This window comes from Colius striatus, chromosome 1 (assembly GCF_028858725.1).
Source record: "Colius striatus isolate bColStr4 chromosome 1, bColStr4.1.hap1, whole genome shotgun sequence".
Lineage (NCBI taxonomy): Eukaryota > Metazoa > Chordata > Aves > Coliiformes > Coliidae > Colius > Colius striatus.
In genome coordinates this window covers 86,723,645-86,748,873 of record NC_084759.1, presented here as the reverse complement: position 1 = coordinate 86,748,873, position 25,229 = coordinate 86,723,645, and the positions used below count along the sequence as shown (strand labels likewise).

General features: G+C 39.3%; 1 protein-coding gene and 1 long non-coding RNA gene across 3 annotated transcripts in view; one reads left to right on the top strand and one right to left on the bottom strand.

The window, feature by feature from the left end:
- PRRG1 (proline rich and Gla domain 1) overlaps nucleotides 1–17,364 on the bottom strand; it is a 34,282-nt gene extending 16,918 nt beyond the window's left edge. The window contains exons 1-2 of the mRNA XM_062004579.1: nucleotides 17,348–17,364; nucleotides 16,720–16,968 (exon numbers count right to left, since the gene is read on the bottom strand). Of these exons, the coding sequence (XP_061860563.1) occupies nucleotides 16,720–16,968; nucleotides 17,348–17,364 (266 nt within the window). The remainder of the gene's footprint in view (nucleotides 1–16,719; nucleotides 16,969–17,347) is intronic.
- Nucleotides 17,365–22,682: 5,318 nt separating this feature from the next.
- LOC133625773 (uncharacterized) overlaps nucleotides 22,683–25,229 on the top strand; it is a 34,350-nt gene continuing 31,803 nt past the window's right edge. For both annotated transcript variants that reach the window (XR_009819069.1, XR_009819071.1), the window contains exon 1: nucleotides 22,683–22,792. This is a non-coding gene — a long non-coding RNA (uncharacterized LOC133625773). The remainder of the gene's footprint in view (nucleotides 22,793–25,229) is intronic.

The following is a 25,229-nucleotide window of genomic DNA, read 5'->3' as shown; positions in this document are numbered from 1 at the left end:
CCACGCATGCTCACTTGACCTGCTGTAATATATTATGTGAAATGTATCTTAGTAGGTTGTCCCTCTCTAATGGGGACACTTTTTCTGCATTATATTTCAGTTCAGTCTTTGCTATTTTACCCCTTTACCAAATAATGTGGGTTTGGATTTCAACAACACAAAAAAAGAAAAAAACCTATGCATCCACATCAATGCTCAGAGTCACAACCAGAGGCTCTGCCTACTTGAAACTGTGATGGAAACACGGAGACCCATGTGTCTCTCCGCCGTTATGGGATGCTTCCCACCAGCAGCAGAGAGTGACATTGCATAAGCAGTCAGGGCTGCCTGGGCACCTGGCACCAGGTGTTTGATACATCATGACCTTTGGGAATGGATATCAGAATATGGCATATAAAGATTCAGAAATTGGTGAAAATATGAGGAGGAGAAGAAAATAAAACCCAAAAGGAAGAATACCTTTTATTCGCTTCAATGGAAACTGAGGCAAGTATATTATGAGCTAGTGATAAAACATATATTTGCTGAATTGACAGCAAAACATAAGGTATGATTCTATGATTACAAAAGCAATCAGTGCGTCCTTCTTCAGGAAATATCAAATACAGCTTTTCATTTGCTCTTTAATAATGTATGTTAAATTCTTATAGAAATTACTACTATTTAGAGCTCCCCAGAAGCAATTTTGTCAATTTCCCTACAAAAGTGTTTCTCTCTTACATTCCGCTGCCTTCTCTCTCCATATCTACCCAAACCTCCTCATTTCCAGGCTCCCACAAAACATAGCTAGCTTCCTGCAATGATGCCCAAACACCTACAGGGCAAGAGGTCGACAGAGGACACAGACAAAGGTTACCCTGCCACTACATGGACATTACACTCACAGAACAGACTCTCCTACCGCAAAGGAACCAGTTGGCTCTTTGCCCTCTATTTAACTGCCCCTTAAAGGCAGCCAAGTCCAACTGTTCCCTAAAAGGAAGAAGCTTTATTATATTTTGATCCTCTTGGTTCAAACTGACTAAATAGTTCAAAAGTTGTTTGGAAGGAGGGATTAGACAAAGACAAGTACATAAATCTTTTTTACCTTCATAAACCAGCTAATAAAACTGACAAGGGCTGGCAACACTACAGGAACATCTTGACCTGCTACTGACTCATTTTTCTACACAAGCCGTTATTTAGTTTCCTGCTTTTAGGTCTTCATGAACCTTACTGAAGGCTAGGATGGTCCTGCGATGCCAGAGCTATGTTTTTCATGTATCTGCACAAATGCAAGAACAGAAAAATCTTTGTAGACATTACCTTACTGGCAACACCAATCTGTTTCAGGAATCCCTTTTCCAATTATCTGTTATATTTAACACACTCCACACCCTTCAAGAGGTTATACATCACGTTAGATTTGCTTGTGGCAAACATGACAACATGGTGGACAGTATGGATAGCACTACAGCAAATGAGTGTCAAATTCTGAGCTCAATGGCAACAAATGATCTTTTTTGACTGCCCACTTGGCTTTCAGTAGCATGGTAAAAAAACCCCAAAAACCAAACACAACAAAACCCCAAAATAATCAACCATCCACTACCAGCAGAAAATATAATGTCTCAATGGGAAATAAAATGAGTCCTAAAGCATATGACAAAGCAAAGGAAAGATACTAACAAGGCCCAAGCTATTTACAGGAAGTACTGTGCTCACCACCAAAGGGCTGTAACATCTTAAAGAGGAGAAGTACTTTGCACTAAAGTTTGTTATTTCAATATTAGTTTCTCAAACTAAGCCATACACTTCTTTCTACAACTAACCCATTCATTTCTTCCTCAAACCCCCAAATGTCCAGACCCTGTATTCACTATGTATAAGTACAAAGCACAGAATACTATTGCACACATTTCCAAAGCTGATAATCACATTCAAGCAGTGCAGTGTATCCCTTGAATTGAGAAGTAAACTAATTTCAGTACTAAAAGTTGTTGTCTCAAGATAGTATTTCTGCAAGATTTTGTTGCATTTATTAAGATAACCATATTGGGCTGTCAGGTACACCTTTCCTGAGTACACTTTGGGACAAGTTTAATAGAAACTGGTGTGTAGCACATACCACTAGACAGAAGGTCTGATGGAGGGCACAGCACACAAGTCCAAACTGCCTTCACAATTCTCACTGATTTTCATGTATTCTAGGGAGATACAATATCAAGAACAAAGCAAAGGGATTGTAAAGAGAAAGAAAAATAAGGATATAGTAAAGCAGCAGCAGTATTTTCCCCTCCCAGTTTCTCACTGCATTAGCAGGGACTTAAAACACTGCACGGCAGTCAAGCTCCTCTCATTGACTGTGGAGGGACACACATTACAGTACCTAGGTAGGGAAGAGGCAAGTGGCTTTTTTAATTATGCAATACAGCTCCAACAGGGGATACAGCTGTTAATTTTACTTTTGTAATCTGTACAATTAATGAGACCACTGGGATGCAATTAACAACCAGATGCCACAGAGCTATACCATTTTTTAGAGTTACAAATACTTAGGTTCTTCTGGAGCTTTTTATGAAAGCTGGTACATTCAAGGGGCACTGCTAACTAAAATACCAGTAGTTGTTCTGTCTAAAAATAAACATCCTTTTCTAGTCCCTAGCCCCAAACAAGGTACAATGCAAGAACCAAAACACTCCTGTGGGAGGTTTATTTAGAAGAAAAACAAAAATATGAAATAATTACACAGCAAGACAGATGATAATTATCTGACTGCCATTTACAAAAAAAACATATTATGTTCCTACCTAAAAGTCCCAGTCCCACCACGTGTCTTTTACACCCTTGGAAAAAAAGTCACTGAAGAATACAATTCTACTTCTCATACTCCATTTCAGAAGAACTCTTTTTTCTCCCCAGGAAAAATGTACAAAAGAATTTACATGGATTCAAATGCTGGGGAAATATATTGATTTTTCTCTGAACGGGAAGTCCATAGTTTGAGCATATGGGAGGTGCCTGTGCTTCTGAAGTTTGGTTTGCTTGCAACAGCAAGGTTTTCCAGAGAATCCAAGTGGGAATAAAGAGGGATGGACCACTTTGGAAACTACTCTTTCACACAAGGATACAAAAGATTTATCTCACCTGAGACTACACTGGACAAGTATAAGACTGAAATAAAGAACTGAAAAAAATCCCTCTGGTTTGTAGATGCTATCTGATTACAGCATTATAAAGCATTACCATTAATTTTGATTATACACAGACCTGAAACCACAGATCAGATCACTGAGAGAAACCTGTACTTAGTGAACTGATGTTATGTCTTAAAACCAACGAAATCCCCCATTACTCATGAGGTAGCATGCTGAGTACAATTTAAACACCGCCCTGGTACCAGAGAAAAGGTGGCTCCTCATGATGACAGCTGGACAAGATTTCAGAGATTGAAGTCTAAGCTTCTGCCAGAACTTCATTTCCCCTCCTTTATTTAGTGTTTTTTGTTGTTTTAAGGCTGCAACAGTATTCCGACTGGTTATTTTCTGTTTTCTTCCAGGCTCCCGTTCAAACAGGGAGTTGCTATAAGCTCTCTCTTTCTTCCCCTCCCCTTCAAAACCAGACAAGAACAACTTTCTGATATCTGCATTTAGGTGAGTAGGACACCTGGGAGGAGAAGTAGTAACATCTTGGTCATCTGTAACAAGGCATTGCTTTATGTTAGACGATGTCACTTTGCTTGGGGAATTCAAATTTGGGAGTCATTAAACCGATAATCCATTTAAGTGTGGACGTAATAATAACCAAGTCCTCTCCTTTCACAGTAGCATATGTTTCTATCCCGATTTTGTCTGGATGCAAAATTAATGATACCGTGTTACTTAGCCATTCTATTTTCTGCTACCACTCAATACTTTTTGACTAAATCTGACACTGAGATTAATTCTTCTGTGCTATCATAAATTTTCCAAGAAAATCAATGACCAAGAATAACTGAGAAAACCCATTAATGTTCTCACTCAAGTGAAGATGGGGTTTATCAATTGAAGCAATATTTCAGGAAGCACAGTGCCTTTGGTGGCTGTAAGGCATTATCCATTTTCTGTGGCAGAAAGTGGGTAGTCAGAAAGCATAAACCATGCTCAGGACCAGCAACAGCCTGTACAGACCTTTGTGAGCTGGTAAATCAAAAAGATTTGATGAGATGAGAATAGGTAAAGAACACAAACAGCACATAAGAGGTGTCACAACATTGTGGTGAGAAAGTCAGAAAGGGCAAAAGGTAACAGAGACCGGAAAGCAGCTTCATTATAGCTCTAGTGGTCACTGACTAAATTACTGTTTAAGTGTCAGCTTCCAAATCAAACAAGTTGTCAGCTACTTCGGTATTATCATAACTCAGACTTGAATAGTTGGACTCTATCTGAAGCAAGCACAGTGGTCACGAAGAATAACCTCTAAGTGTGCTATGTTTATCCATGACTATACTTACATTAGCCAGGAATGCAAAGCAACAGGAGCAAAGCCAAGAACAAAACAGTTGGTGCTGAGGACCTAACATTAACATAAAGCACACACTGAGAATTTTACTTTGGAGTAGTTTGATTCCATGAGTTGAACACTGTGAGACAGTGGGACTACAACAGGTATGCTCTTGGAGCATATCTTCTGGTTTACTTCAGTTCAAAAATAATTCATTCTGGGTGCTTTGAAATGATTCCACAATGCAAAGCACAGTAAGTGGTGACAATTGGAAGCATACTCCTAGTCTGATCCAAAATGCTACTACAGATAGCTCAATGTATACTGTATGACTACACTCAAAGTACTAACCAGCTGTGAGGAAGAAAGTTCTAGATAAATGATTCCCCAGCAAAGATGCAAAGGTTGTTATGGGGTGACAGTGCATGTCTGGCAAAACTTCCTGCAGAGCTACATTACTTTGACTAACAAATTGATAAAAACACAAGTAACATGAAGCTCTTCCCCAAGTAAAAAAACCCCAAAAAACAACAAACCTGCCCAAACCCAGAAACAAAAACCTCACCACAGTGAAACACACTCTAAAGCAATCTATGTGTGTGTCTCTTCAAATGTTGTGTTCTTACTATGGAAACGAGGGTCCAATTTAAGAGCTAAAAACCTGATATATCAGAGTATTAGCTCAGAATCACCAGAAAAAAAGAAAGAAATAAAGATGTATATAGCTAATCTAAGAACAAGGACACAACCTAGCCACCTCTCAACTCCCCCCAAGAACCCACAAACAAAAAAGGACATTCTTCCTGCCTCCTAAAGAATCATAGAATGGTAGGGTTGGAAGGGATCTTTAGAGATCATCTAGTTCAAAACCCCTGCAGAAGAAGGTCCGCCTAGATCAGGTCACACAGGAACACGTGCGGGTGGGTCTTGAAGACCTCCAAGGAAGGAGACTCCACACCCTCCCTGGGCAGCCTGTTGCAGTGTTTTATATCACCCTCGCACTAAAATAGTCTTTCTTATATTTAAATGTAACTTTTTGTGTTCCAGCTTCATCTCGTTACCTCTTGTCCTGTTGGTACATACAACGGAAAAAAAGGGATGCCCCAACCTCCTGATACCCATCATTTAGACATTTGTAAATATTAATAAGATCCCCCCTCAGTCTCCTCTTTGAGACTAAAAAGAGTGAAGGCTTGCAATTATAGATGACAAAATTAACATTAAGTTTATGATCACCATTATCTATATTTTCATTAAGCTCCTCTCCAAACTGTTACCAGCTTCCAGAACAATAAAGTAACACCAAAATAAGATGCAGAGTAAGCCAGGGAAATCACATTACAATCCTTCTATCTTGCACTTGCAGGTGGCAGACGTTTTAGAGAATATATTGATAAATTCTTATGTTACACTAGTACAGCTGCTCATTTCATACCTATCATGTTGGGTTTTTTTAAAAAAATTATAGTAAGACAAAAGTCAACAGACCTGCCAACTCTTTTCAAGAAAAGAACTAAACACAAACTGAATCAGAACTACTGCAGACTGCTCTCCTTATAGTGTGTTTTCACTCAGTCTCTCTAAATTAGAAGCAGCTTTAAATGTGCACTCATTTTATTTTCCTCCTCTATTTTGTCCCCTTGTTTTCATACAAATGAAATGTCTGCATGTGTTTGGTAAATTACGAATAAGTCAACTTTAATTTCCTAGTACAGACCATCTCCTGATGCTTTACAGACAATGAACTGAGGAATAATACTCAGAAGCTTTAAACTTCAGTTGGAAACTGGATTGTAGATAGATTAAAAATTACATGCTGCTTCTACTTCAAAAGAGAAGAAAAAAATCCTTCGTGTTTAAATAATAAATGTGTAACAAATGACTCAGTTCAGACAAGGTAGACATTCAGCTGATCTAATCATAACATAGAATCTGTCTGGATAAGTTGGTCTCTTGGCTATATACCTGTGACAAGAGAAGATATACACATTACAGCTAGCTATTATTCTTCCCAACATGAGAAACAGGAAGGTACTCACTGACATAATGTAAATAAAACAAAAGATCTAAATTTTCACTGAGTGCTGAAATTACAGAACTTGCTGTTGTACGATACCTATCAGGACAAAAGTAGGAATAGGTTTAAAAAGCCGAAAGGAAATCTGTCTATGCTCTGCCCTAAAACTTCCCATAGCATCTCCTGCCAGCTGCTGACACAGCACACAACACTCGGCTGACTTTTTGGCTTGTCATGTTCTCCAGGATGGTAAAATGGCTAATCATTTAGCTTCCAACAACCTTCATATTATTAATACTCAGTTTAGTATCTTCTAGTTGGTGGCCAGACATAACTTCCCAAATGTTTCAATCATTTGCTGAAGTTCAGGAGCCATCTGACCTTCAGATTTACAGAGTTTTTCAAAGAAATATGTATTATTACATACACACAAGAGACATCACATATATTTTTTATTAGTAACTACCTGGCTATGAAAGGAGGGAAGCAGAGTCCAGCACCTGGTATTGGATAAGTAGCTATATTCAACTTCTCTCCAAACTAGTTTAAAACTGCATTAGGGCCAGGGGAGTAAACAACAGCACATAACAGAAAATCCACTTGATAGATGGCAAATGGTCTTTTCAATGAATCTCACTCATTATCTACCATCTCCCTTTTAATTTGGCTCTAGGTCTCATGTCTGCCCCCAAACCAACACAATATTCGGGATAAGCAGAAAGTAGATTCCAACCATTGCTGTTTGCCTTTCAAAAGCATTTACTACCTTTACTTCAGATTATACCTCTCCAGGCACAAGGGAGAAGGGTAAAGTAACAATACCTGGGCATGGTTCATCCATAAAAATATAATTTCATTGTAGATACAATATTTGTCCATCCAGAGAGAATCATAAGATCAAAGCTAAAAATGTGTCATTTTTCCTACTTTGAAACTCTTACAGATACTTACTTATCTGTAAGTATATTATCTTAAAAAGTAAAATCATGACCCAATTATCACAAATGCCTTTATGGATTTTCCAACAACACAAACTGGCTGTACGAAATTCAGCCTCCAACTGTTACTATTGTATCCAGAACTTACAGAAAAAAGAGAAATCTGGCAATTCTGTACATTTGAAAAACATTTATCCTCAAATCATTTGTTTTTCTTGAAATGGTTATAATACTGTGAAGGATCAGGAGCAAGAGCTGTTTTTTAAAGTCAGTTTCCCTCTAAACTAACAGTATATTTCAACATTTTCAATTTTTAAAGTATTTTTCCAGATATTCTAGATCTCAGAATGTGCACCTTTATAGCTGAGAGATGGATAATTTCACATTGGCATCTTTGTTTTGCAGTCAATAATTTTATAACAAACATAAGCTTCATAAAGTTTATTTTGCTCCTCTGTGATGAGGAAATGGTGAGGCAAATACTCTGCTCTGTATAGAAACTGCATTTAGCACTTGTTTGTTAGGCCAATGTCGTACACCTCATTTAACATACAAAAATTGCCCAGGAAACAATGAAAAGTAATTTCTTTGTGCAGTGCCAAACTAAGCTAGAGAAATGTGCAAACAAAACCTCCTCTTCCAAATATTTGCGCACCGTCAGCATGTTTTAATACAGGTTTCCACCCTGCTTGTCTTCCCCTGAAGCAAGGCACATGACAGCATTTCAGAGCATGTTTTAATGGGATTTTCCAGTCAACCAGAAATCAAATTGCACAGAAGTGACGGAAGAGTCATAAATACATATTTCATCTTATTGAACTATAAGGTAACCGGGGAAAACATAATGAAGCACAACTCCTTTATAGATTTTTATGAAGATTTTTCTGTCACGTTGGGAAACTACATAAAGAGAATGTACAGAAAAGTGCACAACACCGGAACCCACACAAAGCTTCAGTCATGCTCCTTAGCAAAACAGAAGGATATACAGCCCTGTAAACCAGGGGAAAAAAAAAAAAAACAAAACCAAAACCCAACCAAATATCCAACACAAACCAAACTGCTATTTCCCTCTCCCATAATACATACACCCATTTCCCCTCACATCAGCTTTACCTGAATTTCCAAACACACATTATGACTGTGTTGTGTATGACTGTACTGCATTACACCTTTTTCCCCCTATGATTTGAACAAACCAACGTACAAAATAGTGCAGCTCATTTACACATTTGGAGTATAATGGAATGTGATGTTTTGACTTCAGCCTTGAAAGAGAGTAAAAAAATTTCTCCTCCCTTCCTTCCTACCACTGCTACCTACCCTTTACTGGGGATCAGAGCCACTGATGCAGCCCAATGTGGTTCTGTGCTCTGCACTACAGTTTTTTAGTGACCCAGTAACCTCTTTCTCCTTCTCTACCCCTTTGCCCTCAAAAATGGCTGCAGAAAGGAAGTATGAACTTCCTAGACTGTATCTGCCACCAAAGCCAACTAGTTTTGCATCTCTGCTTAATTATCTTGTAGTCTCAATAATATAGACTGCATTTAGCTTAGCAAGACTGAAATCAAATATCAATTTTTATTTTAAATGGGTGCAATCCTCTAAGAATTACTAGAAATGCAAAAATTGAAAACTTCAACAGTGTTTGTTTTCAAAAGGTTTTAACACAGTTTTCCTATTTTGAGATCGTTTTCCTTCAGTAAAAAGGCTTTGTGTCTAACTGGGGTTTCCTCAGGTCCTTTAGTCCAATCCTTTGGTCCTTTCCAATAAACTACTACAGAACACAAATTCATGAAAGTTTTCCTAAAGAAGGCACACCAGTATAGAGCATGGTGTAACTCAAGAAAAGACTGGAAGACGACATCTAATTCAAATTTGTCATTTATGAATAATATCAACTAAAGCGTTAAGTCACAGCTTACAACTGATCAACCACACAGTGCAGATGCGCACGTGGTTTAGTGATAGGCTTGGCAGTGTTAGGTTAGTGACTGGACTTAATTATCTTAAAGGTTTTTTCCAAATAACTCTAGGATTCTTTGATAGATCCATAGGAAACTAAGCTGCATAAGTTCCAGTAGTCACAAAACTACCAGTATCAGGGCATACTAACAAAGAGTTTTCCAAACTTTCCAGCACTATGAAAATAATAGAGCAGCTCCCCAAAACTCTACCAATGCTCCTACTCCTTAGGTAGTGATTCAGTACAATACCTATTTTCCCTAAGAGCAGGAAGCACGAAAAAGTATGCAACAAAAACAATTGATAAGGATTTTAGCTTTAGAAATCAGTTTTAAAAAATTTGAGACAAGAAAAAAATTTACACATATTCAAGTTCCTAACACTGAAATTAATGTGTCAGATTTGTGTGCAATTAACCACATTTGAAGATTCTCCTGAGAAAGGATACAGAGAATTTAAGTAAATTCTTTAAAACTTCATTCACAATGAAAAGATCCTCTACAGGGTCTAACGTGTGTAACATTTGTTCCTAGATGACTTAACAGGTGTTCCTTTCCCACCCCCAAGAAGCTGCGTACCTACTCCAGCACCTAGAGAATGTGAAGGAGGAAAGGAATCTTCTAAAGAAAACAAGTACTTTTTTAACTGGTAATTCTGTCGTATTCATTTACATATGTAACACATTGCAGAAGTCCTTAGAGACCCTTGCTAGCCATGCTGCCCACTAGCAGATGCATCTCCATCTTTTGAATCTCTGGTGTAGATCACTCTCACAAAATACTCATAGAACCATAGAGCAGCCCAGCTTGTAAGCAATCTCTAAAGATTGTCTGGTCCAACCTTTCGTGGGAAAGGGTGCCCATATGATGTTATCTAGCATCCTGTCCAACTGCACCTTGAAAATCTTCAGTGATAAGGACTCTACCATGCTCCTGGTTGTTCCAGTGAATGATAGCTCTCAATATAAGAAATTTCTCTCTCACATCAAGATGAAAGCTTTGATCAAACCTTTGCCAAGAGCTCCTAAAGAACAGCCATAGTGAAAGTGCTTTGACACTTCCATCTTTCTGAGATGACTGCAGATCTAATGAGCTTGTAGTTGGGCACCTCTTCATAGTTCACTGTAAGTGACCTTTCCATAAAATATGCTTGTTCATGTTTCTTCTCATTTTCTGACCTGAAGTTCTGTTCACTATGTTCTTGACCTTCTTGGACTTCCTTATATCTTCTCCCTTGAACAGTTTGCTTCTGTTCTTCAAAGATGCCAGCAGAAAAAGATATCGATACAGTGCTGCTTCACTTTAGTTTTAGAGCCAGAACATAAATCAATCCCACATAGTTCCAAATCCCTCTCTTTAGTTGAGGTTCAGCTGGTAGCCCTCAAGGCCAGCCAAAGGCAACCCAGTGGAAAGCCTTCTATGTACATACAATTGCTTTAGTTTAACTGGTTTGATTTTAAAACAGATCAGCTCCACAGTTCAGTTGACTGCCCAGCATTAAGAATTGCTAGTGTCAACACAAGGGAAGCAGATAAAATGCAAAAATCTATCAAGGATGAAGAAGTAAAGGAAGAACTCTTGTTTTGAGGCATTAGAACAAGTTTAAGTTTATATCTGTGAAGCTGCTTACAAAGCGATACACTCAGTTCTCCAGGCTAAGCCATGTCTTCATTTTACTGCCCACTACTCTGACAACTAACAGTAGCAAACAGAAAACAGTACAATGAGTTTGTTTCATTTCTGATATTCAGAACTGCTCAGCCGTACTGAAATAAAATATCATGGACTGTGGTAATTCCAGCTGCCAGAGGGGAAATCTACAGGAGGAGAGGCAAGAAAGTCAGCTGTTAATTCTGCTCTTGAGACCTCATTCAACCCTTCCCTGTAGCCATGACAGTGAAGACTAGGCACAGAAAGTTGAACAGAAATTTGCTGCTTCTCCCAGCTGTACTTGACAAATGGTATGAAGAGTAATACTCTGCAAATAAAAGCTGAAAAATACAAACAAGGTCAGTAAGCAGCACATTGCTAAATCAGGAGGTACAGGCAGGTGCAAAAGTTCACGTCAGAAGGAGCCACTATGTTAGAATTTTCCTGGTGGCAATCCCAGAAAATACCTCACACCATCAACCTAACAAATTCACACTGTTTGAGTCAAAAAGGAACCATTCTAAAATGCTGATAGTAAACATTTAGAAATCCAGTTAATTATAATAAATATTACGCATTTTAGACAGCTATACTAAATACTTAATTTAGCAATAGACATTCGAGGAACTGCTGTAAAATGAATCTTGAAACCGGTCTGTGGATTTCGTCAACAGGAAAACAGCTTAGCAAAACAGCAACATCCAGAATTGCAACAATAGGGTATAACACCTTGGTGTAAACAAAAAAAAAAAACCTCACCTACCCTACAGTTCTGGCAAACAAAGAAGTTCTGCAGTTTCAAGCAGCAAAATTAATATTTCACCTGGATTAAGAAGTTTTTTCTACAATAAAACTATTCCAATACTACCTTTCACATAGTCTCTCTGAATTTTAGTACCAGATAACCTGATCACTGTGGAGTAATCATATTGGTGCAGACTGACAACTATGTTAAAAAGCTGAAAGTATGTTGAATGTATGTTGAATCTTCAAAAACAAGCTGCCAACTTTCACAAGTCATTTCAGAAGTGACATGAGAAGGCTGATTCAAATGCTTTTAAAAAATCCACTTTACTGAGCAGGTACACAGAATCACATAGAAACACAGAACAGCAGGAGTTCGAGAGAACTTCTACAGATCATCTAGTCCAACCCCCCTGCTAAAGCAGGTTCACCTCCATCAGGTCACACAGGAACATGTCCAGGAGGGTTTTGAAAATCTCCTGAGAAGGAGATTCCACAAGCGTCCTGTGCAGCCTCTGTCAGGGCTCTATCACTCTTACAATAGTTTTTTCTTATGTTAAAGCGGAACTCTCTGTGTTCTAGCTTTTACACAGCACAACGTAATGTCTAAAATGCAAATATCTCAAACTTTTGAGATGTAGCTGCAGGACAGTCTGTCTCTCCCTTGCATAAAGACATTTATTCTCTCTCTCTCTCAAAAAAAAAGAAAAAATGACACAAAGCATCATTCTTAGTTTGAAAAATGACAATGCTCCTTGTTCTACTACATTGTCCAAGAGTCTTAGCTCTGGACGTTAACTCCAATATGTTGGCCTTTCAAATGTGTTTCATATCTGACTTTTTACAATTACAGATTTCTGAACAGATGTACAACTTCTATGCCAAGTTATTTTACATAATGATTATCTGTCATTAAAAACAAGTGATAGCCTAAGACACACATATAATAGCTTTCAACAAATGTTTCCTTACCAATTCAAAACACATAAAGTAATTTCAGGTGGTTAGTATGTAATTTCTTTAACTTACAGGAGGAAGACAGGCTTTGCTTTCGAAATGCGGCTATTTTAATAATGGTATTCAGTGACTTTGATTAAAGTACAGATTACTCGATAATCAGTGCTATCAAAACTGTTGGCCACAAGAAAACAGGCTAAGCTTATTTCAGACCTCACAAATGGTATCAAATCTTACTTAACAAAAATCAGTAAATGAAACAAAAGGCTAACACGGAAAGGTCTGGGTATTGTCAGATTAGACTTTAAAAGGTCAACAGTTACTGATAGCTGAACTCAAAAATAGCTGGCAGGGGAACTGATATCAGACATTAGGTCATTTAATCCACTCCCCTGCCAGTTCTGTATTGTTCTCTACTGCACACTGCAAGTATTTTTGTTTATAATGTGGAAGAGGAGAGGAAGCAAGGGATGGGGAGAAGAAAGAAAGCAGATTGTCTTTTGAGATTGAAGCAAAAACAAACAGTAAAGGAACATGAGTCAAAGAAAGACAGCATCCTGGAAACACAGCTGATAGGAATTCATGAAAGAGCAAGATAAAAAGCAGCAGAGAAGTTCAGAATAGGGATTTTTTGAAAGCAGAGCTTTTAACATGATAGTGCAAGAAAATACATTTCTTGCCTATATAACCTGTTGTCATTTGTTGAGTAAATGGGAAGGAATGAAGAATCTACAATTTACGGAATGCAAAAGGGAAGTGGAGAGGCAGAATGGCTCAGGTTTTTCCCAGTACTAACACTGAAGAGTATGAGTACTTGTATTCCTCTTGTTTCCCCTCCTCAGCTATTTATAAGAGCCAGGCAAGAGTCAAAAGTGAATTAGGGTTTTTTTTTTCTTTTTTTCAACTGCCTTCTGCTGTGATCCACCTTGCCAGACAGATGAGGAAAGTTATGCTATCGCAAGTGGGGGAGGTCATGGGGGTAGGCAGGACAAAATGATGGAAAAGGAGATCACAAAAAGAGAGTGCTGTATCAAATGACAAAGTAAACAAAAATGGTTCACAATACTGTAGTCTAAAATAAGTTAACACTGTCCTTAAGTGTATTTTATCCTTGCTTTTGCCACAGAATTCATTTATGACTCTACAAAAATTACCTTAACACCCTGTTTTAACATGGACGCTAATTACATATATTTTGTTTGAGGGACACCTCTCCAAAAATGCAAGTTCTTGATTTCCCAAAGCAGCATAGGCTTAGACCAGATATGCGGTTTATTTATATCTGTGCACTTACTATAAAGTAGGACACTGAACTAAAAAAAAACCAAAACAAACCAACCCAAAACAAAGCAGGTCCTACCTGGACCAGATTTGGTCTCCATATTTCTATTTTTCGTTCTTCATAAAGAGTGGGAGGATGACTATTTCCTTGTCTTGAGAGAGTTTTGTCAATTAAGGGTGAGGTTTGTTGAGTACTGGGATATTACAGCACAATAGAGGACACAAGAAAATTTATAATTCCACAGTCAAAGCAAAATTTGAATACAGATTTGAGTCACGTTCAGAAAATAAGTCTTGATGTCACCCAACCAAAGCAATGAGGATAAGACCAAAATATTTCATGTTTTTAATACTTTGAGTATACAAGATTTTTTATGCAACAAACAAAATGTTATTACTTAACACAAAACTGTAGTTCAATCTAGACAGATAAAAAGGCTGAATTAAAGCTAACTAAAAAACTTCAGTTCTCCTCTTCTTCATTTGTGAGTGCTTCTGGAAATGACAGTGTAGTTACTCTACCTGTAACTATCCACTTCTAACAAATAAAAACTTAAGCCACCATGTTATAATCTCAACATCTGTATGTGCTATAACTCCATGCAATGCTTTGCCATTTAAGAGAATACATTACCTCACAGCATTAGTTGGATATAAATTTTTGTTTGAACTGAGTGAGAAAGGAATAATCCACGTTTTGCTTGGAGATTTCCTGGTATTTGTTAATTCAGAGAAAAAGAAAATACTCAGAAATCCCAGGCTTTATTTGATTCTGTTCTGGAAAACAAAGTTTTCTTGTCTAAAAGAGGTTGAAGTGAGAGAGATGAACAGATGAGTAAAATGTCACTCCTCTGTTTCCATGCAGTAGCCTCACGCAGAAACTCGCCATCCCCTGTTCTCTGGCTTCTAACCTCACTCCCTATGTCCAGAAAGAACTACTCTTGCAAACTCACCCTGATTGCATGTGTCTACTCAGACTGCTAGTCACCTCTTGAACTTGTAAACTCCCCCACAATCACTTTATCAATGTCACTCCCTCTGTTCAATACAAGGCCCAGAACATGCAACATTGCAGTTGCACAATCCCTTTACACAGGTGTCTGTGTGCCTACATGTATACATACACATATGTACACATATAAAAACCTCAGTGGTTTTACATACACATCTATTAACTTACACACAAAACCCACAACTTTTTCCCACCCCATCACAAAGACCTTTCCTTGACTTTGCATAAGTAGCACTATAGCACTGCAGAGAACCACATATGAGTACTAGCAAGTTAATCAGGAAAAATGTTTCAAAGGTTAGTGTGAATCTGTCGGCAATGCTCCATGCCACTTCACCCCACTGCTGTATAAACAAGAGTGCCAGTATAGGGAAAAGATGCTACAGATGGTGGCCACAGTCAGCAAGGCTGCAGAAAAAGAACGATGAGGGTTTTCTCCAGTGACAGGACAAGCCTAAAGCAAATTTGAGGTGTTGATTTTAATCTAGAACACCAACATCTCCATAACTGTCCCTCATCTTTCCCCAGACTTATCTGTGACAATAGGGTTATGAAAACTTTGTGGCTCTTTCAAGGGACTTCATTTGCTTTTAGGCTTCTTCCCTGACTATTCACTTGTTCCATTCCTCTCTATTTTGTTCCCAACAACCCTGGCCACTGCTTGCTCTTTCACCCTTAAATCAATGCCATATTCAATCGCAGTGTCAACTGTGATAACAGTGAGGCTCCCTGGGCCCTTCCTGTCTCCTGAGGATATGAATTAATTGTTCCCTTGCCAGTGTTGGGCCTAGGAGAGGTCCACCTGACCCCTGGGAAACTGGGCTCATAGCCTCAATACACCTACTCACAGGCTACATCTTAGAGCTTGAGCTGCTGAGACTGTGCTGACTACTGCAGAGCTACTACTGATGGCCTCTTTGGGTGATTCTGTCAAAAGTGAGAAAAGTTTTAAGAGAAATATGAAAGCTTCAGAGAGTTTCAGGTTTATTTTGTGGCTTTGTTTCAGTGGTGGTGGCTTTTAAAACTTAAGAGGAACAAAGTATTACTCTGTACTTTGGAGACAACCATTAACCTTTTTTGTTTTTTTTTTTTTTTGTTTTTGTTTTTTTTTAAAAAAAAGAAGGTCGGCAGGATTTTTCCTTTGTTAAATACAGTAAAAACATTTTCTTGCCTGACTTCACTGGAAGTGGCACAAATCCCTTGAGAGAAGTTTTCCGGACGGCTCGGCCAGCGCCAGCAGTCGCCGGAGCCCGGCGAAGGGAGGAGGGCGGCCGGGGACGTTTCCCCCCGTTCTCCCAGCTGAGGGCCGCCCCGCCGGGCGCACCCCTTCACGGGATCCCCCGCCCCACGCACTCCCGGTCAGGCAGCGCCAGGCGTGCCCCGCACCGCCCTCTCACCCCCGCCGAGCCCCGCACAGGCGGCTCCACTCCAGGCAGCCCTTTCCCCGTTTCGGGACGCCCCGCAGAGCCCTGCCCCACCCGGGGGCCGAGGGTGCCTCTACAAGCAGGCGAGGGGGCACAGGCTGCCAGCCTCGGCCTTGCCCCACGGCGCGGCTGCCCGCTCCGCTCCCGGGACACGCTGGCCTGGCCAGATCTCCAGCAGTGGCCGCCTCTCCGCCCCAGCTCATCCCGCGGGAACGGGCAGAAGTCCCCGCAGCGGCGAAGTGCCGACTGCCCGCGCTTGCTCCGCACTCACCGCTGCCGCCCGAGGCGAGGATCTGACGGGAGACGGTGTGCGGGCGGCAGAGGTGCCCGAGCGCCACCAGCCCGGCCTTGCCGCCGCCACCCCGCGCGCTGCCCCCGAACTCCGCGGTACGCGCCCGGACGAGCAGGCGACAGTGCCGCGCATGCGCCGCGGGCGGCTCCGCGTGCTGGCCGCCAGGGACAGCAAGCGGAGGGCGCCCGTGAGGCGAGGCGGGGCGAAGCGGAGGGCAATCTGCCACCCCTTTAATCCCCACCCGCCCTCTACAGTTCACGGCTGATCGTGGGGGACCGGGCCTCGGCCGTAGCCCAGGGCCCAAAGGTCCCGCACGTTGTTGGAAACGCGGGTTCAGCGGCAGTTGCCTCACAGCTGCCCGTCTTGAAACACCTCCCTGGCCTTTCCAGTCCTGAAGTTTTTATGACTCTGTTGGTATCGGTACATGCAGCCTTTTCTGGTGGTAGGACAGTCTCTTCTTCTACCCCTGCCACCCCAGTTTCACGGAGAGCTAAAAATGGTGGGAGAAGTTAGGATTTTCTGCCTTCAGTGTCCCCAAAGGTGGCTGCATGAGGCAGTGGATCTGGTTTCCAGGAGACCTGCACCTTTGGCTGCCCTCAGATCTTACCCTCTTGCCACATGCATTTCAGGAACCCTAAAACTCTGATCCTCCACATCAAAAATTAAAGAGTATGTTGGGTTTGGTGGTTTCTGTTTTCTGCGCTGCCTGGAATCAGTTCTAACCAATTTTGGTCCTTCATCTGAAACCAAAGGGTTTGTTAGCTTATGTGAGATTTTTTTGTTTGTCTTGTTTGTGACTAGTACCTTTGTTTTCACTTGTATGATTTTTATTGGATGAATATGGAAAAAGGATAAAGCTGCTCAGAAAATTCACAGTGAGTTAATAATCTCTACCTGACTTGAAAGGTGCTGTTGTCAGTGATGCAGTGGCCTGGCTATAAATTGGTTAGGAATGATTCACAAAAATAACAGCTAGGCTTGCTAGAAAAAAGATTGAGGTATGGAGCATAAAATGCTATTTATTCCATGAAAATGGAAGTGAAGCTCCCTATAACTATGCAGTGGTTTTTGATGTTTACATTGCTACTGCCTTTATATTCAATGCTCTGTGGCTTAAAATTTTAGTGGATTACTGTGCTTTATACCAGTACGTTTTACCTTTAATTTTATATTAACGGACAAGTGACAGCAGAAAAAAGGAATGAAGTAATAGTGCAGTCACAGAGAAATTTAGCAAACAGAAAGATGAGACACAGTTTGCAGTAGTTGAGACATGTCTCAGCTTCTTCAGTGGATCTTGACCTATAATTAAAGTTAATGCTTTCATATGTCAACTGAGACCTGAGATCATCAGGGTTTAAACAAATTACATTAATATATCTGACAATACTCCGATAAAATTATCTAGAAATTCAAATTCCCTGAATCAATGGGTGACAAGATTCCTCTGCTCTCTAAGTTTCCTGGGCCCCTGACAACAAATGGTCATCAGTAAGTCCTGTGTAAATTTTGTATGCGGTTGTATCAATCAGGGTCCCAATCAAGTTTAAGGAGAAAGAAAAAGATAAGGTAGTTGATAATTGTTAATCTTAGTATCATGCATAATACACCTTTCCTGGGTAACTCTTTTCACTGTTTCTGAGCCTTTACTACCCTCCATTGGTGATTCGTATGAGCTCTTCAAAACAAAACAGACTTTCCACAGACAACAGTCTTTCCAGTGTGGTTGAACTGATAGTCAAAACTACTCTGCAGAATTAATTCCAATTGGATATTAAAAATTGTTTCAATAAACCCCTCAATTTTATCCATTCATTCACATCTGTGAAAGACAAAATCTTTATTAAAAATTAAACAGGAAATTTAATGTCTACATAATTAAGTTGTCATTTATTTTTTTTAAATCGTTGGGTTTTATAAACTCAAGACTATAGGTCAAAAATCAAAGATAAGAGGAGAAAAGGGGCTTTGCAAATTATAAAATTATATAATGTTCTCAAGAATACAACACTGTTAGTAGTGTAATACTCATGTAGTTGAAAGGCTGAGACACTGAACAAAGAAAGACTGTGTATAGAGAAGAAAAAAAAAGAATATCCCAAATCATTTGCATGTTTTGGTTTGTATTCTATTAGTCACATATAGTGAGTGTGGATTCTCATATACTAACAATAGGTTTTCACCTTTTCTACGTGGAAAAGTTGTTGTAAACCCAATTGATCTCATGTCTATACTTTCAGACAGAGACAAAAGAGCTTGTTCCTGAATCATTTCTAAACTCCAACAATCACTGGTTGCAAAAATTACCTTGGGATATGAACAATTTTCATAAGTTACAACATAATCACCAAGCATTTTAGCTTATCCTGAACCTACACTGATATGATTTCATTACTGAAGGAACATAAAATCACTTTAAAGTTACTCTAAGTTGTTTTAATTGTGCCTTGTCTGTGGCCAAAGTAGTAAAATATTTGCCAAGGAAACAGTGAAATTATAAGGACTGTGTAAGTGGCCTAACAAAATCATATGATTTTCAAATGCTGAAAGTCTGATATTTCAAGGAATGTTTAAGTTTTGCCAATAGCAACACTGAAGATGAAAGTGTGAAATTTTATATGAAGTATTGACAGACTTGTAGCTCAATTTCTCTTTTCCAAAAAAAAAAAAAAAATCCTTTTTTCCTTTTAGTAACAGCTGCACTATTGAGAAAAACACCATTAATTGCTTATGTTGATCATACTTTTTAGGACTATAAAAGGATCTTCAGTGCTATGAAGAAGGAATTCAGAGGAGAGTCAAATACATTTAGAACAAAAGGTAACTTTGAAATTATGGAATTAGAATTCTTTTTCAAATACAGATAACTTCATATACATATATTGTATTTACAGTTTGGTTTGAATCATCAGAATGTCTCTTTTTTGAATTGTGGACACATAATTCACTAATGTAATTGTTTTCTAAAATGAAACTGTATTTTGTAATTCAATATACAGATACCAATTAGATTTAAACACAATAAAAATAAACACTGGGCTTTTTATGACTCTTCTGTAACTTTAAAAATACTTTACTAAATAAATGATAGGAAACGTACACATTTTAGAAACTGTCTCTATCCTAGACTAGAATATTCTTTGGAATAATGACCTCACATTTGTACTAAAATAATTTCATTTGAAATTTCCATGGCATGAACAAAATATAGTAGCAAGCTCCATTAGGTTGCTTGGGAGAGTAAGATGCCTTCATCAATGGTCTCATCTGACCTTTTGCATTTTCTTGTAGGTGACTGGGACCGACTTTCCTGCAAAAGAATGAATTTCTCTTCCTGCCTGCCATAGCCTAGTGCAGGTACTGTTGATGCTATTATCCCTGCTGGTAAGGGAGAGCAGGAATATCTAGAGGCCCATTTTGACCCTCTCACAAGACAGCAGCAGAGGCATTCCACTCTCATCTCAGCATCTTCCCTTCTACCACAGCAGCAGCTGTTCTGGGTTCTCCTTCCTGTTCTTTCCCCATAGTTGGCTGTAACCTTGAGATTGTTTGGCAAGTTTCTGCTGTTGTTAGAGAGGATGGAATGGGGAAAGCAACTGCTCATGCAGAGGTGTGGTCGTAGGCTGTGGCAGCATTTGGGCTTCAGGATGTGTGTATTGCAGAGTCAAGGATATTGAGGTGCTGAAGAGGATCCAGAGGCAGGCTACCAAGCTAGTAAAGGATTTGGAGCATGTCTCATATAAAGAATGGCTGAGGAATCTGGAGCTGTTTAGCCTTGAGAAAAGAAGGCTCAGGGGGGACCTTACCATTCTCTACAGCTACCTGAAAGGAAGATCTAGTGAGGCAGGGTTTGGTCTGTTCTCCCCAGTAACAAGCAATGGAACAAGAGGAAATGGCCTCAAGTCACACCAAGGAGGTTTGGGCTGGATATGAGGAGGAATTTCTGTTCTGAAAGGGTTGTCAGGCATTGGAACAGCTGCCCAGGGAGATGGTGGAGTCACCGTCCCTGGAGGTGTTTAAGAGATGGGTGGATGTTGCAGTTAGGGAAGTGGTCTAGTGGCTGATAGGGCTGCGACAAAGACTGGACTCGATGATCTTAAAGGTCTCTTCCAGCTGAAACAATTCTATGATTCTATGATGCTGTGAAATTTTTATTTGACTCCTAATTCCAAAGCTGACAAGGTTTTAAAGCCCTGAATCTAGGTCTTAACATCTTCATAATAAAGACACATGATTCTACTGCCATGATGTCTAAGGACTAAGCACTTCCCAGGGTGCTGTTATTCCTGTTGACCAAGGCATCAGTCTGATTTTTTCCAAATACATATCTGACAAAATGAAAAGCTCAATGATGAGGGGACAGCTCTACTGTCTACCCACCCTCCTGAAATTTGTTTGTGGGGAATTCCCCAGCTCTTCCATGCACCTCTGACATCCCCTCATGAGCATCTTTCAGATCCCTGGAAGTCTGGGAACAAGAAATGTGCACCGTGTGAAGGAAAAAGGAGAAGTCAAAGGCATTATGTATAGTCAAGGCCTGAGAAAGAGCACCAGAGAATTTTTAGTAGAAAGAAAGAAAGAGACTCATCACTAGTTCCTAAAATATCTGTGAGAAGGGGCTTTTCAGCAGCCTGTGTGGAAGCTCACATTCATTAGGAGGTGGGTTAATGTGAAAGGAAGTACAGAAGAAGGTACAGTTCTTGTGTTGGGAAGCTCTGGGAAATGTACAAGACAGCAAAGTAAAGTAGGTTTGGCACGACTGTGTCAAAGGCAGATAACTGGGACAAGGAAAAAGAGACATGAAATCTGACTCAGAAACACTGTTGCGGAGAAAGGAGAAGCTTTAACAATTGTTAAATTAACCTTTAAGAAATGAAGGAAAGTCCTGGGCAGGTACAAACTGTGTGAATGCCTAGAATTCAACAATCTGCCTACAGTTTGGCTCTGGATGATGGAGATGGGCAAGAGTCTGCATCTGCCTTTCTTTGGAAGGTAGGGTGTTTTCCTGTAATTATGAATGGGTGCCACAGGTTTACTATACAGTATTCAACCGTATCTGTTTACCTTAGTAGGAGGTGGTTGGGAAATAACCAGGAAAAGCAAGAGATGAAAAATTTCTAAGGGCTGAGAGACAATATTTAACTTAATAATTATGCAGTACTTTATTCCTTGATTCCAGATGCATTGCACAATTTGTTTGTGAAGGCTTAGAGCCAAAAGCCCCAAAGGGCAGTGAAAAAGTTTAAAAAGACTTCTCTGAGAGCAAACCATCACTGAACCTTGCTGAAAGGAGTGGAAGCATAAAAGCAGACCAGTCCTTGAGTAGAACTCATTGGGGAATCTTATGTAGACTTTCTCCTCAGAAATGAATCAATTTTTAAGGATATAGTTTAATAAAACTTAAATTTGGAGAGATATATTTGTTCCAAGGTGGAATTTCTGGACAGAAGCGGACCCATTAGTATGGGTAATAGATCTACTCTTTAGGTACAGTCTTTCCATTTTTGAGAATAAATCCAAATCTCTGCTTTTTTACTTCTCATACATGAGGTGGGGAAACATTTGGGTCCCACTTCTAGGAAATGTTTCACTTTATATAGGTTATTTTATAAGTATTCACCAGAGCAGCAGTAGTAACCCCCCACCTGAAGGTCCTAACTTCCTGTTAAACTTAATGACTCTCTATTTTCATGAAAGAATATTAATCCTCATTTTCTTCCCAACCTCTGCTGTGGTATAGAAATAATTTTGATTATTTATGTTGTGTCTGCTTTCATCTCTGATGGTAAACAGTCATTTGATTTTAAAAAGATTGTCATTGTCAATTAAACAGTTGCTTCTAACTCCAGGATACCTTCAGGAAGTCCACTCCTAAATCCTGAAGAAAAGAGATACAAACATTAAAATCCAGCCAGAGCTTTCTGGAGTGAAATAATTATCATCACACGGCACAGCAGCAAGATGAGGAATGGGAGAAACAAGGATTCCAGCTGAAGGAAAATGGAAGTCCAAAACCTCTCTCTGTAAAAGAACTGACAAGACAAAAAAATATGTAAGTAAACAGTCAAAGCTAGCATGATAACTGAGGTACTGTACCGTTTTCTAGAAAAATATGTTCGAGTATATACCCTAAATTTAGGCACAGCCTATACATGTAAAGAACATGTGCTTCACAAAGTCTTCTTTTTTTTTAATGTCTATAATATAAGTAAAAATACCTTTAGGTACAGAACTTCCTTGAAACAAGCAAAGGGAAAAATATATAAAATATCATTTACTGCCAGGAACAGTGCAGTTTTGTTATGAGTGCTGACTGTCAAGCTCACATACTAAGTTTTCCTGTTTATGCTGTGTATGGTGTTTAAACAGCTAAATTGTGCCTTGCACTAATTGGATGAAGCTGGAACACAAAAAGTTCCATTTAAACATAGAAAAAAGTATTTCGTTGTGAGGATGAGAGAGCCCTGGCACAGGCTGCCCAGGGAGGTTGTGGAGTCTCCTTCCTTGGAGGTCTTGGATGCTTTCCTGTGTGACCTGATCTAGGTGGACCTGCTTCTGCATGGGGTTTGGACTAGATGACCTCTAAAGGTCCCTTCCAACCCCTACCATTCTATGATTCCATGATCTCCCTGGATGTCACACTTTCACATAAATATAACTGGTTTATCATCTCTTTGTCACCAAAGAGGTTTCTGAAGTGCCATGTCAGGCACAGATCCAGTGTCCTCATTAGGGCTAATCTGATAACAAGAAAACAACGCAGACTATCACTTCTTCTTTTATCCTTTGGTCTTGTTTTGCCGTCTCTTTTTGAAACTTCTTATGACACAAAGAAGCAAAACCTCCTGAGGGGATCTGTACAATATTTTCCAGTGTATTCAGACATTTCTCACCTCTGGGTCCCTCTGTCTTTAGATCTTGGACTGGAGCAGCATTCCTCTCAGCCATGTAGGGCTTCGAGTTGCCTCTTCATCGAGGGGGTAGTTGGTCTGTAATGGCAGTGTTGATGAATGATGTTCCCAAGGATCTGAGCGCATTGGCTCGGAATGACCTCTAACCCTATGTCTTCACTTCACGTCAGTGGACAGAGTTCACTAAGTGGTCTCTTGTGCTGCGGTATGTGAATTTGCAAATGAGTGATACACTGTTGGGCTATTTTCAAATGTGTTTAAATATCACCATGTAATACATTAACTTGATTAAAATGTTTTAGATTTTTAAATAATCCTTTATTATTCTAGCACAGCAGCACTGGAATGTTTAGTGTTCTAAATGACTGACCGCTCACATCTAAATGGCTTTGTGCTTTCAGAAATTAATTTATGATTTCCTACATTCCCTTCTCAAACACTGTCAGGATTTGATGTGTGTTCAAGTTGTATGTTGTTTAGAAAATGCCATTTTGTATCTGTGAAGGTATTCACCTGAAGCACTGTAGATCTCACTCTTGATCAAAGCCAAACATTACGAGGTAATGGCAAATGTGTTTCTATTCTACAACCTGCGGTAAGGAGAGCAGGCTGCATGTTAAGCCATAGACCACTGTTTTTATAGTGTGTATTTTAGTTTGATCAGTGGCCTCCATGTGACCTATGAAAGTGCCGTCATTATTTTTCTGATTCTGAACATTTTTATCTCTTAGAATTTCTTCTGTAGTGTTGGAAGAAATAAAGAGAAAAAGAAAAATAAAGAAGAGAAAATACATTAAAACAAACTGGGTGCTTTAACTGTGAAGTTCTTCCCTACATGTTATCAACCAAAATATCCCCAGCATTTTATGACATGAGCCTGTGAGTTAAGGCAGGGATAAACCTTGGAACTGAAGATTATGTGCCTAGATCCCTACTGGGGCAACAAAATAAGCAAATAAGCAACTTTCTAAATAGAGCATCTGCATAGCTTTGTTTCTCACTGGCTAAGGATATGAGAATATTCAGACTAACATCCTGGAAGAAAAACAAACAGCTGATGAAGTAATACAGTTCTTAAAAGGGAGCCGGACAACTCTTAGGAAAATTCCATTTCCCATGATATCTGTGGAAATTCACACCACTACACACAACCCTGTGAGTTTAGAATATATTTCTGTACTTTTAAGAAGAGAGGAAGAATAGGAAATAGAAGAGTGGCTCTTTATTTTATAATAACACCATGAAAAGCTTTTAAAAGTCCATTTGATATAAAAAATAAATAAGCAGCTATGTTTAACAGGGTTGTTCTAGCAATCTCAGCATCCCTCTCAACATCACAAGCAACTCAGGTTTCTTTTCTGTGGTTTATAGTGTCTCTCCAGAACATCTAAACAAAATTGCATCCTTGCAGTGCATTTTTCTCTTTGTCTGTTACGCTGTTTGTAATATATATTTGATACATTAATTTAATGACAAGATGAGCCTACAACAAGAGCAAATATCCCAAGTATAAAATCCAATATAAATTTAAATTACTAGAAATTTACTTATTTAACACTTTATTACTTCATGCTGTCA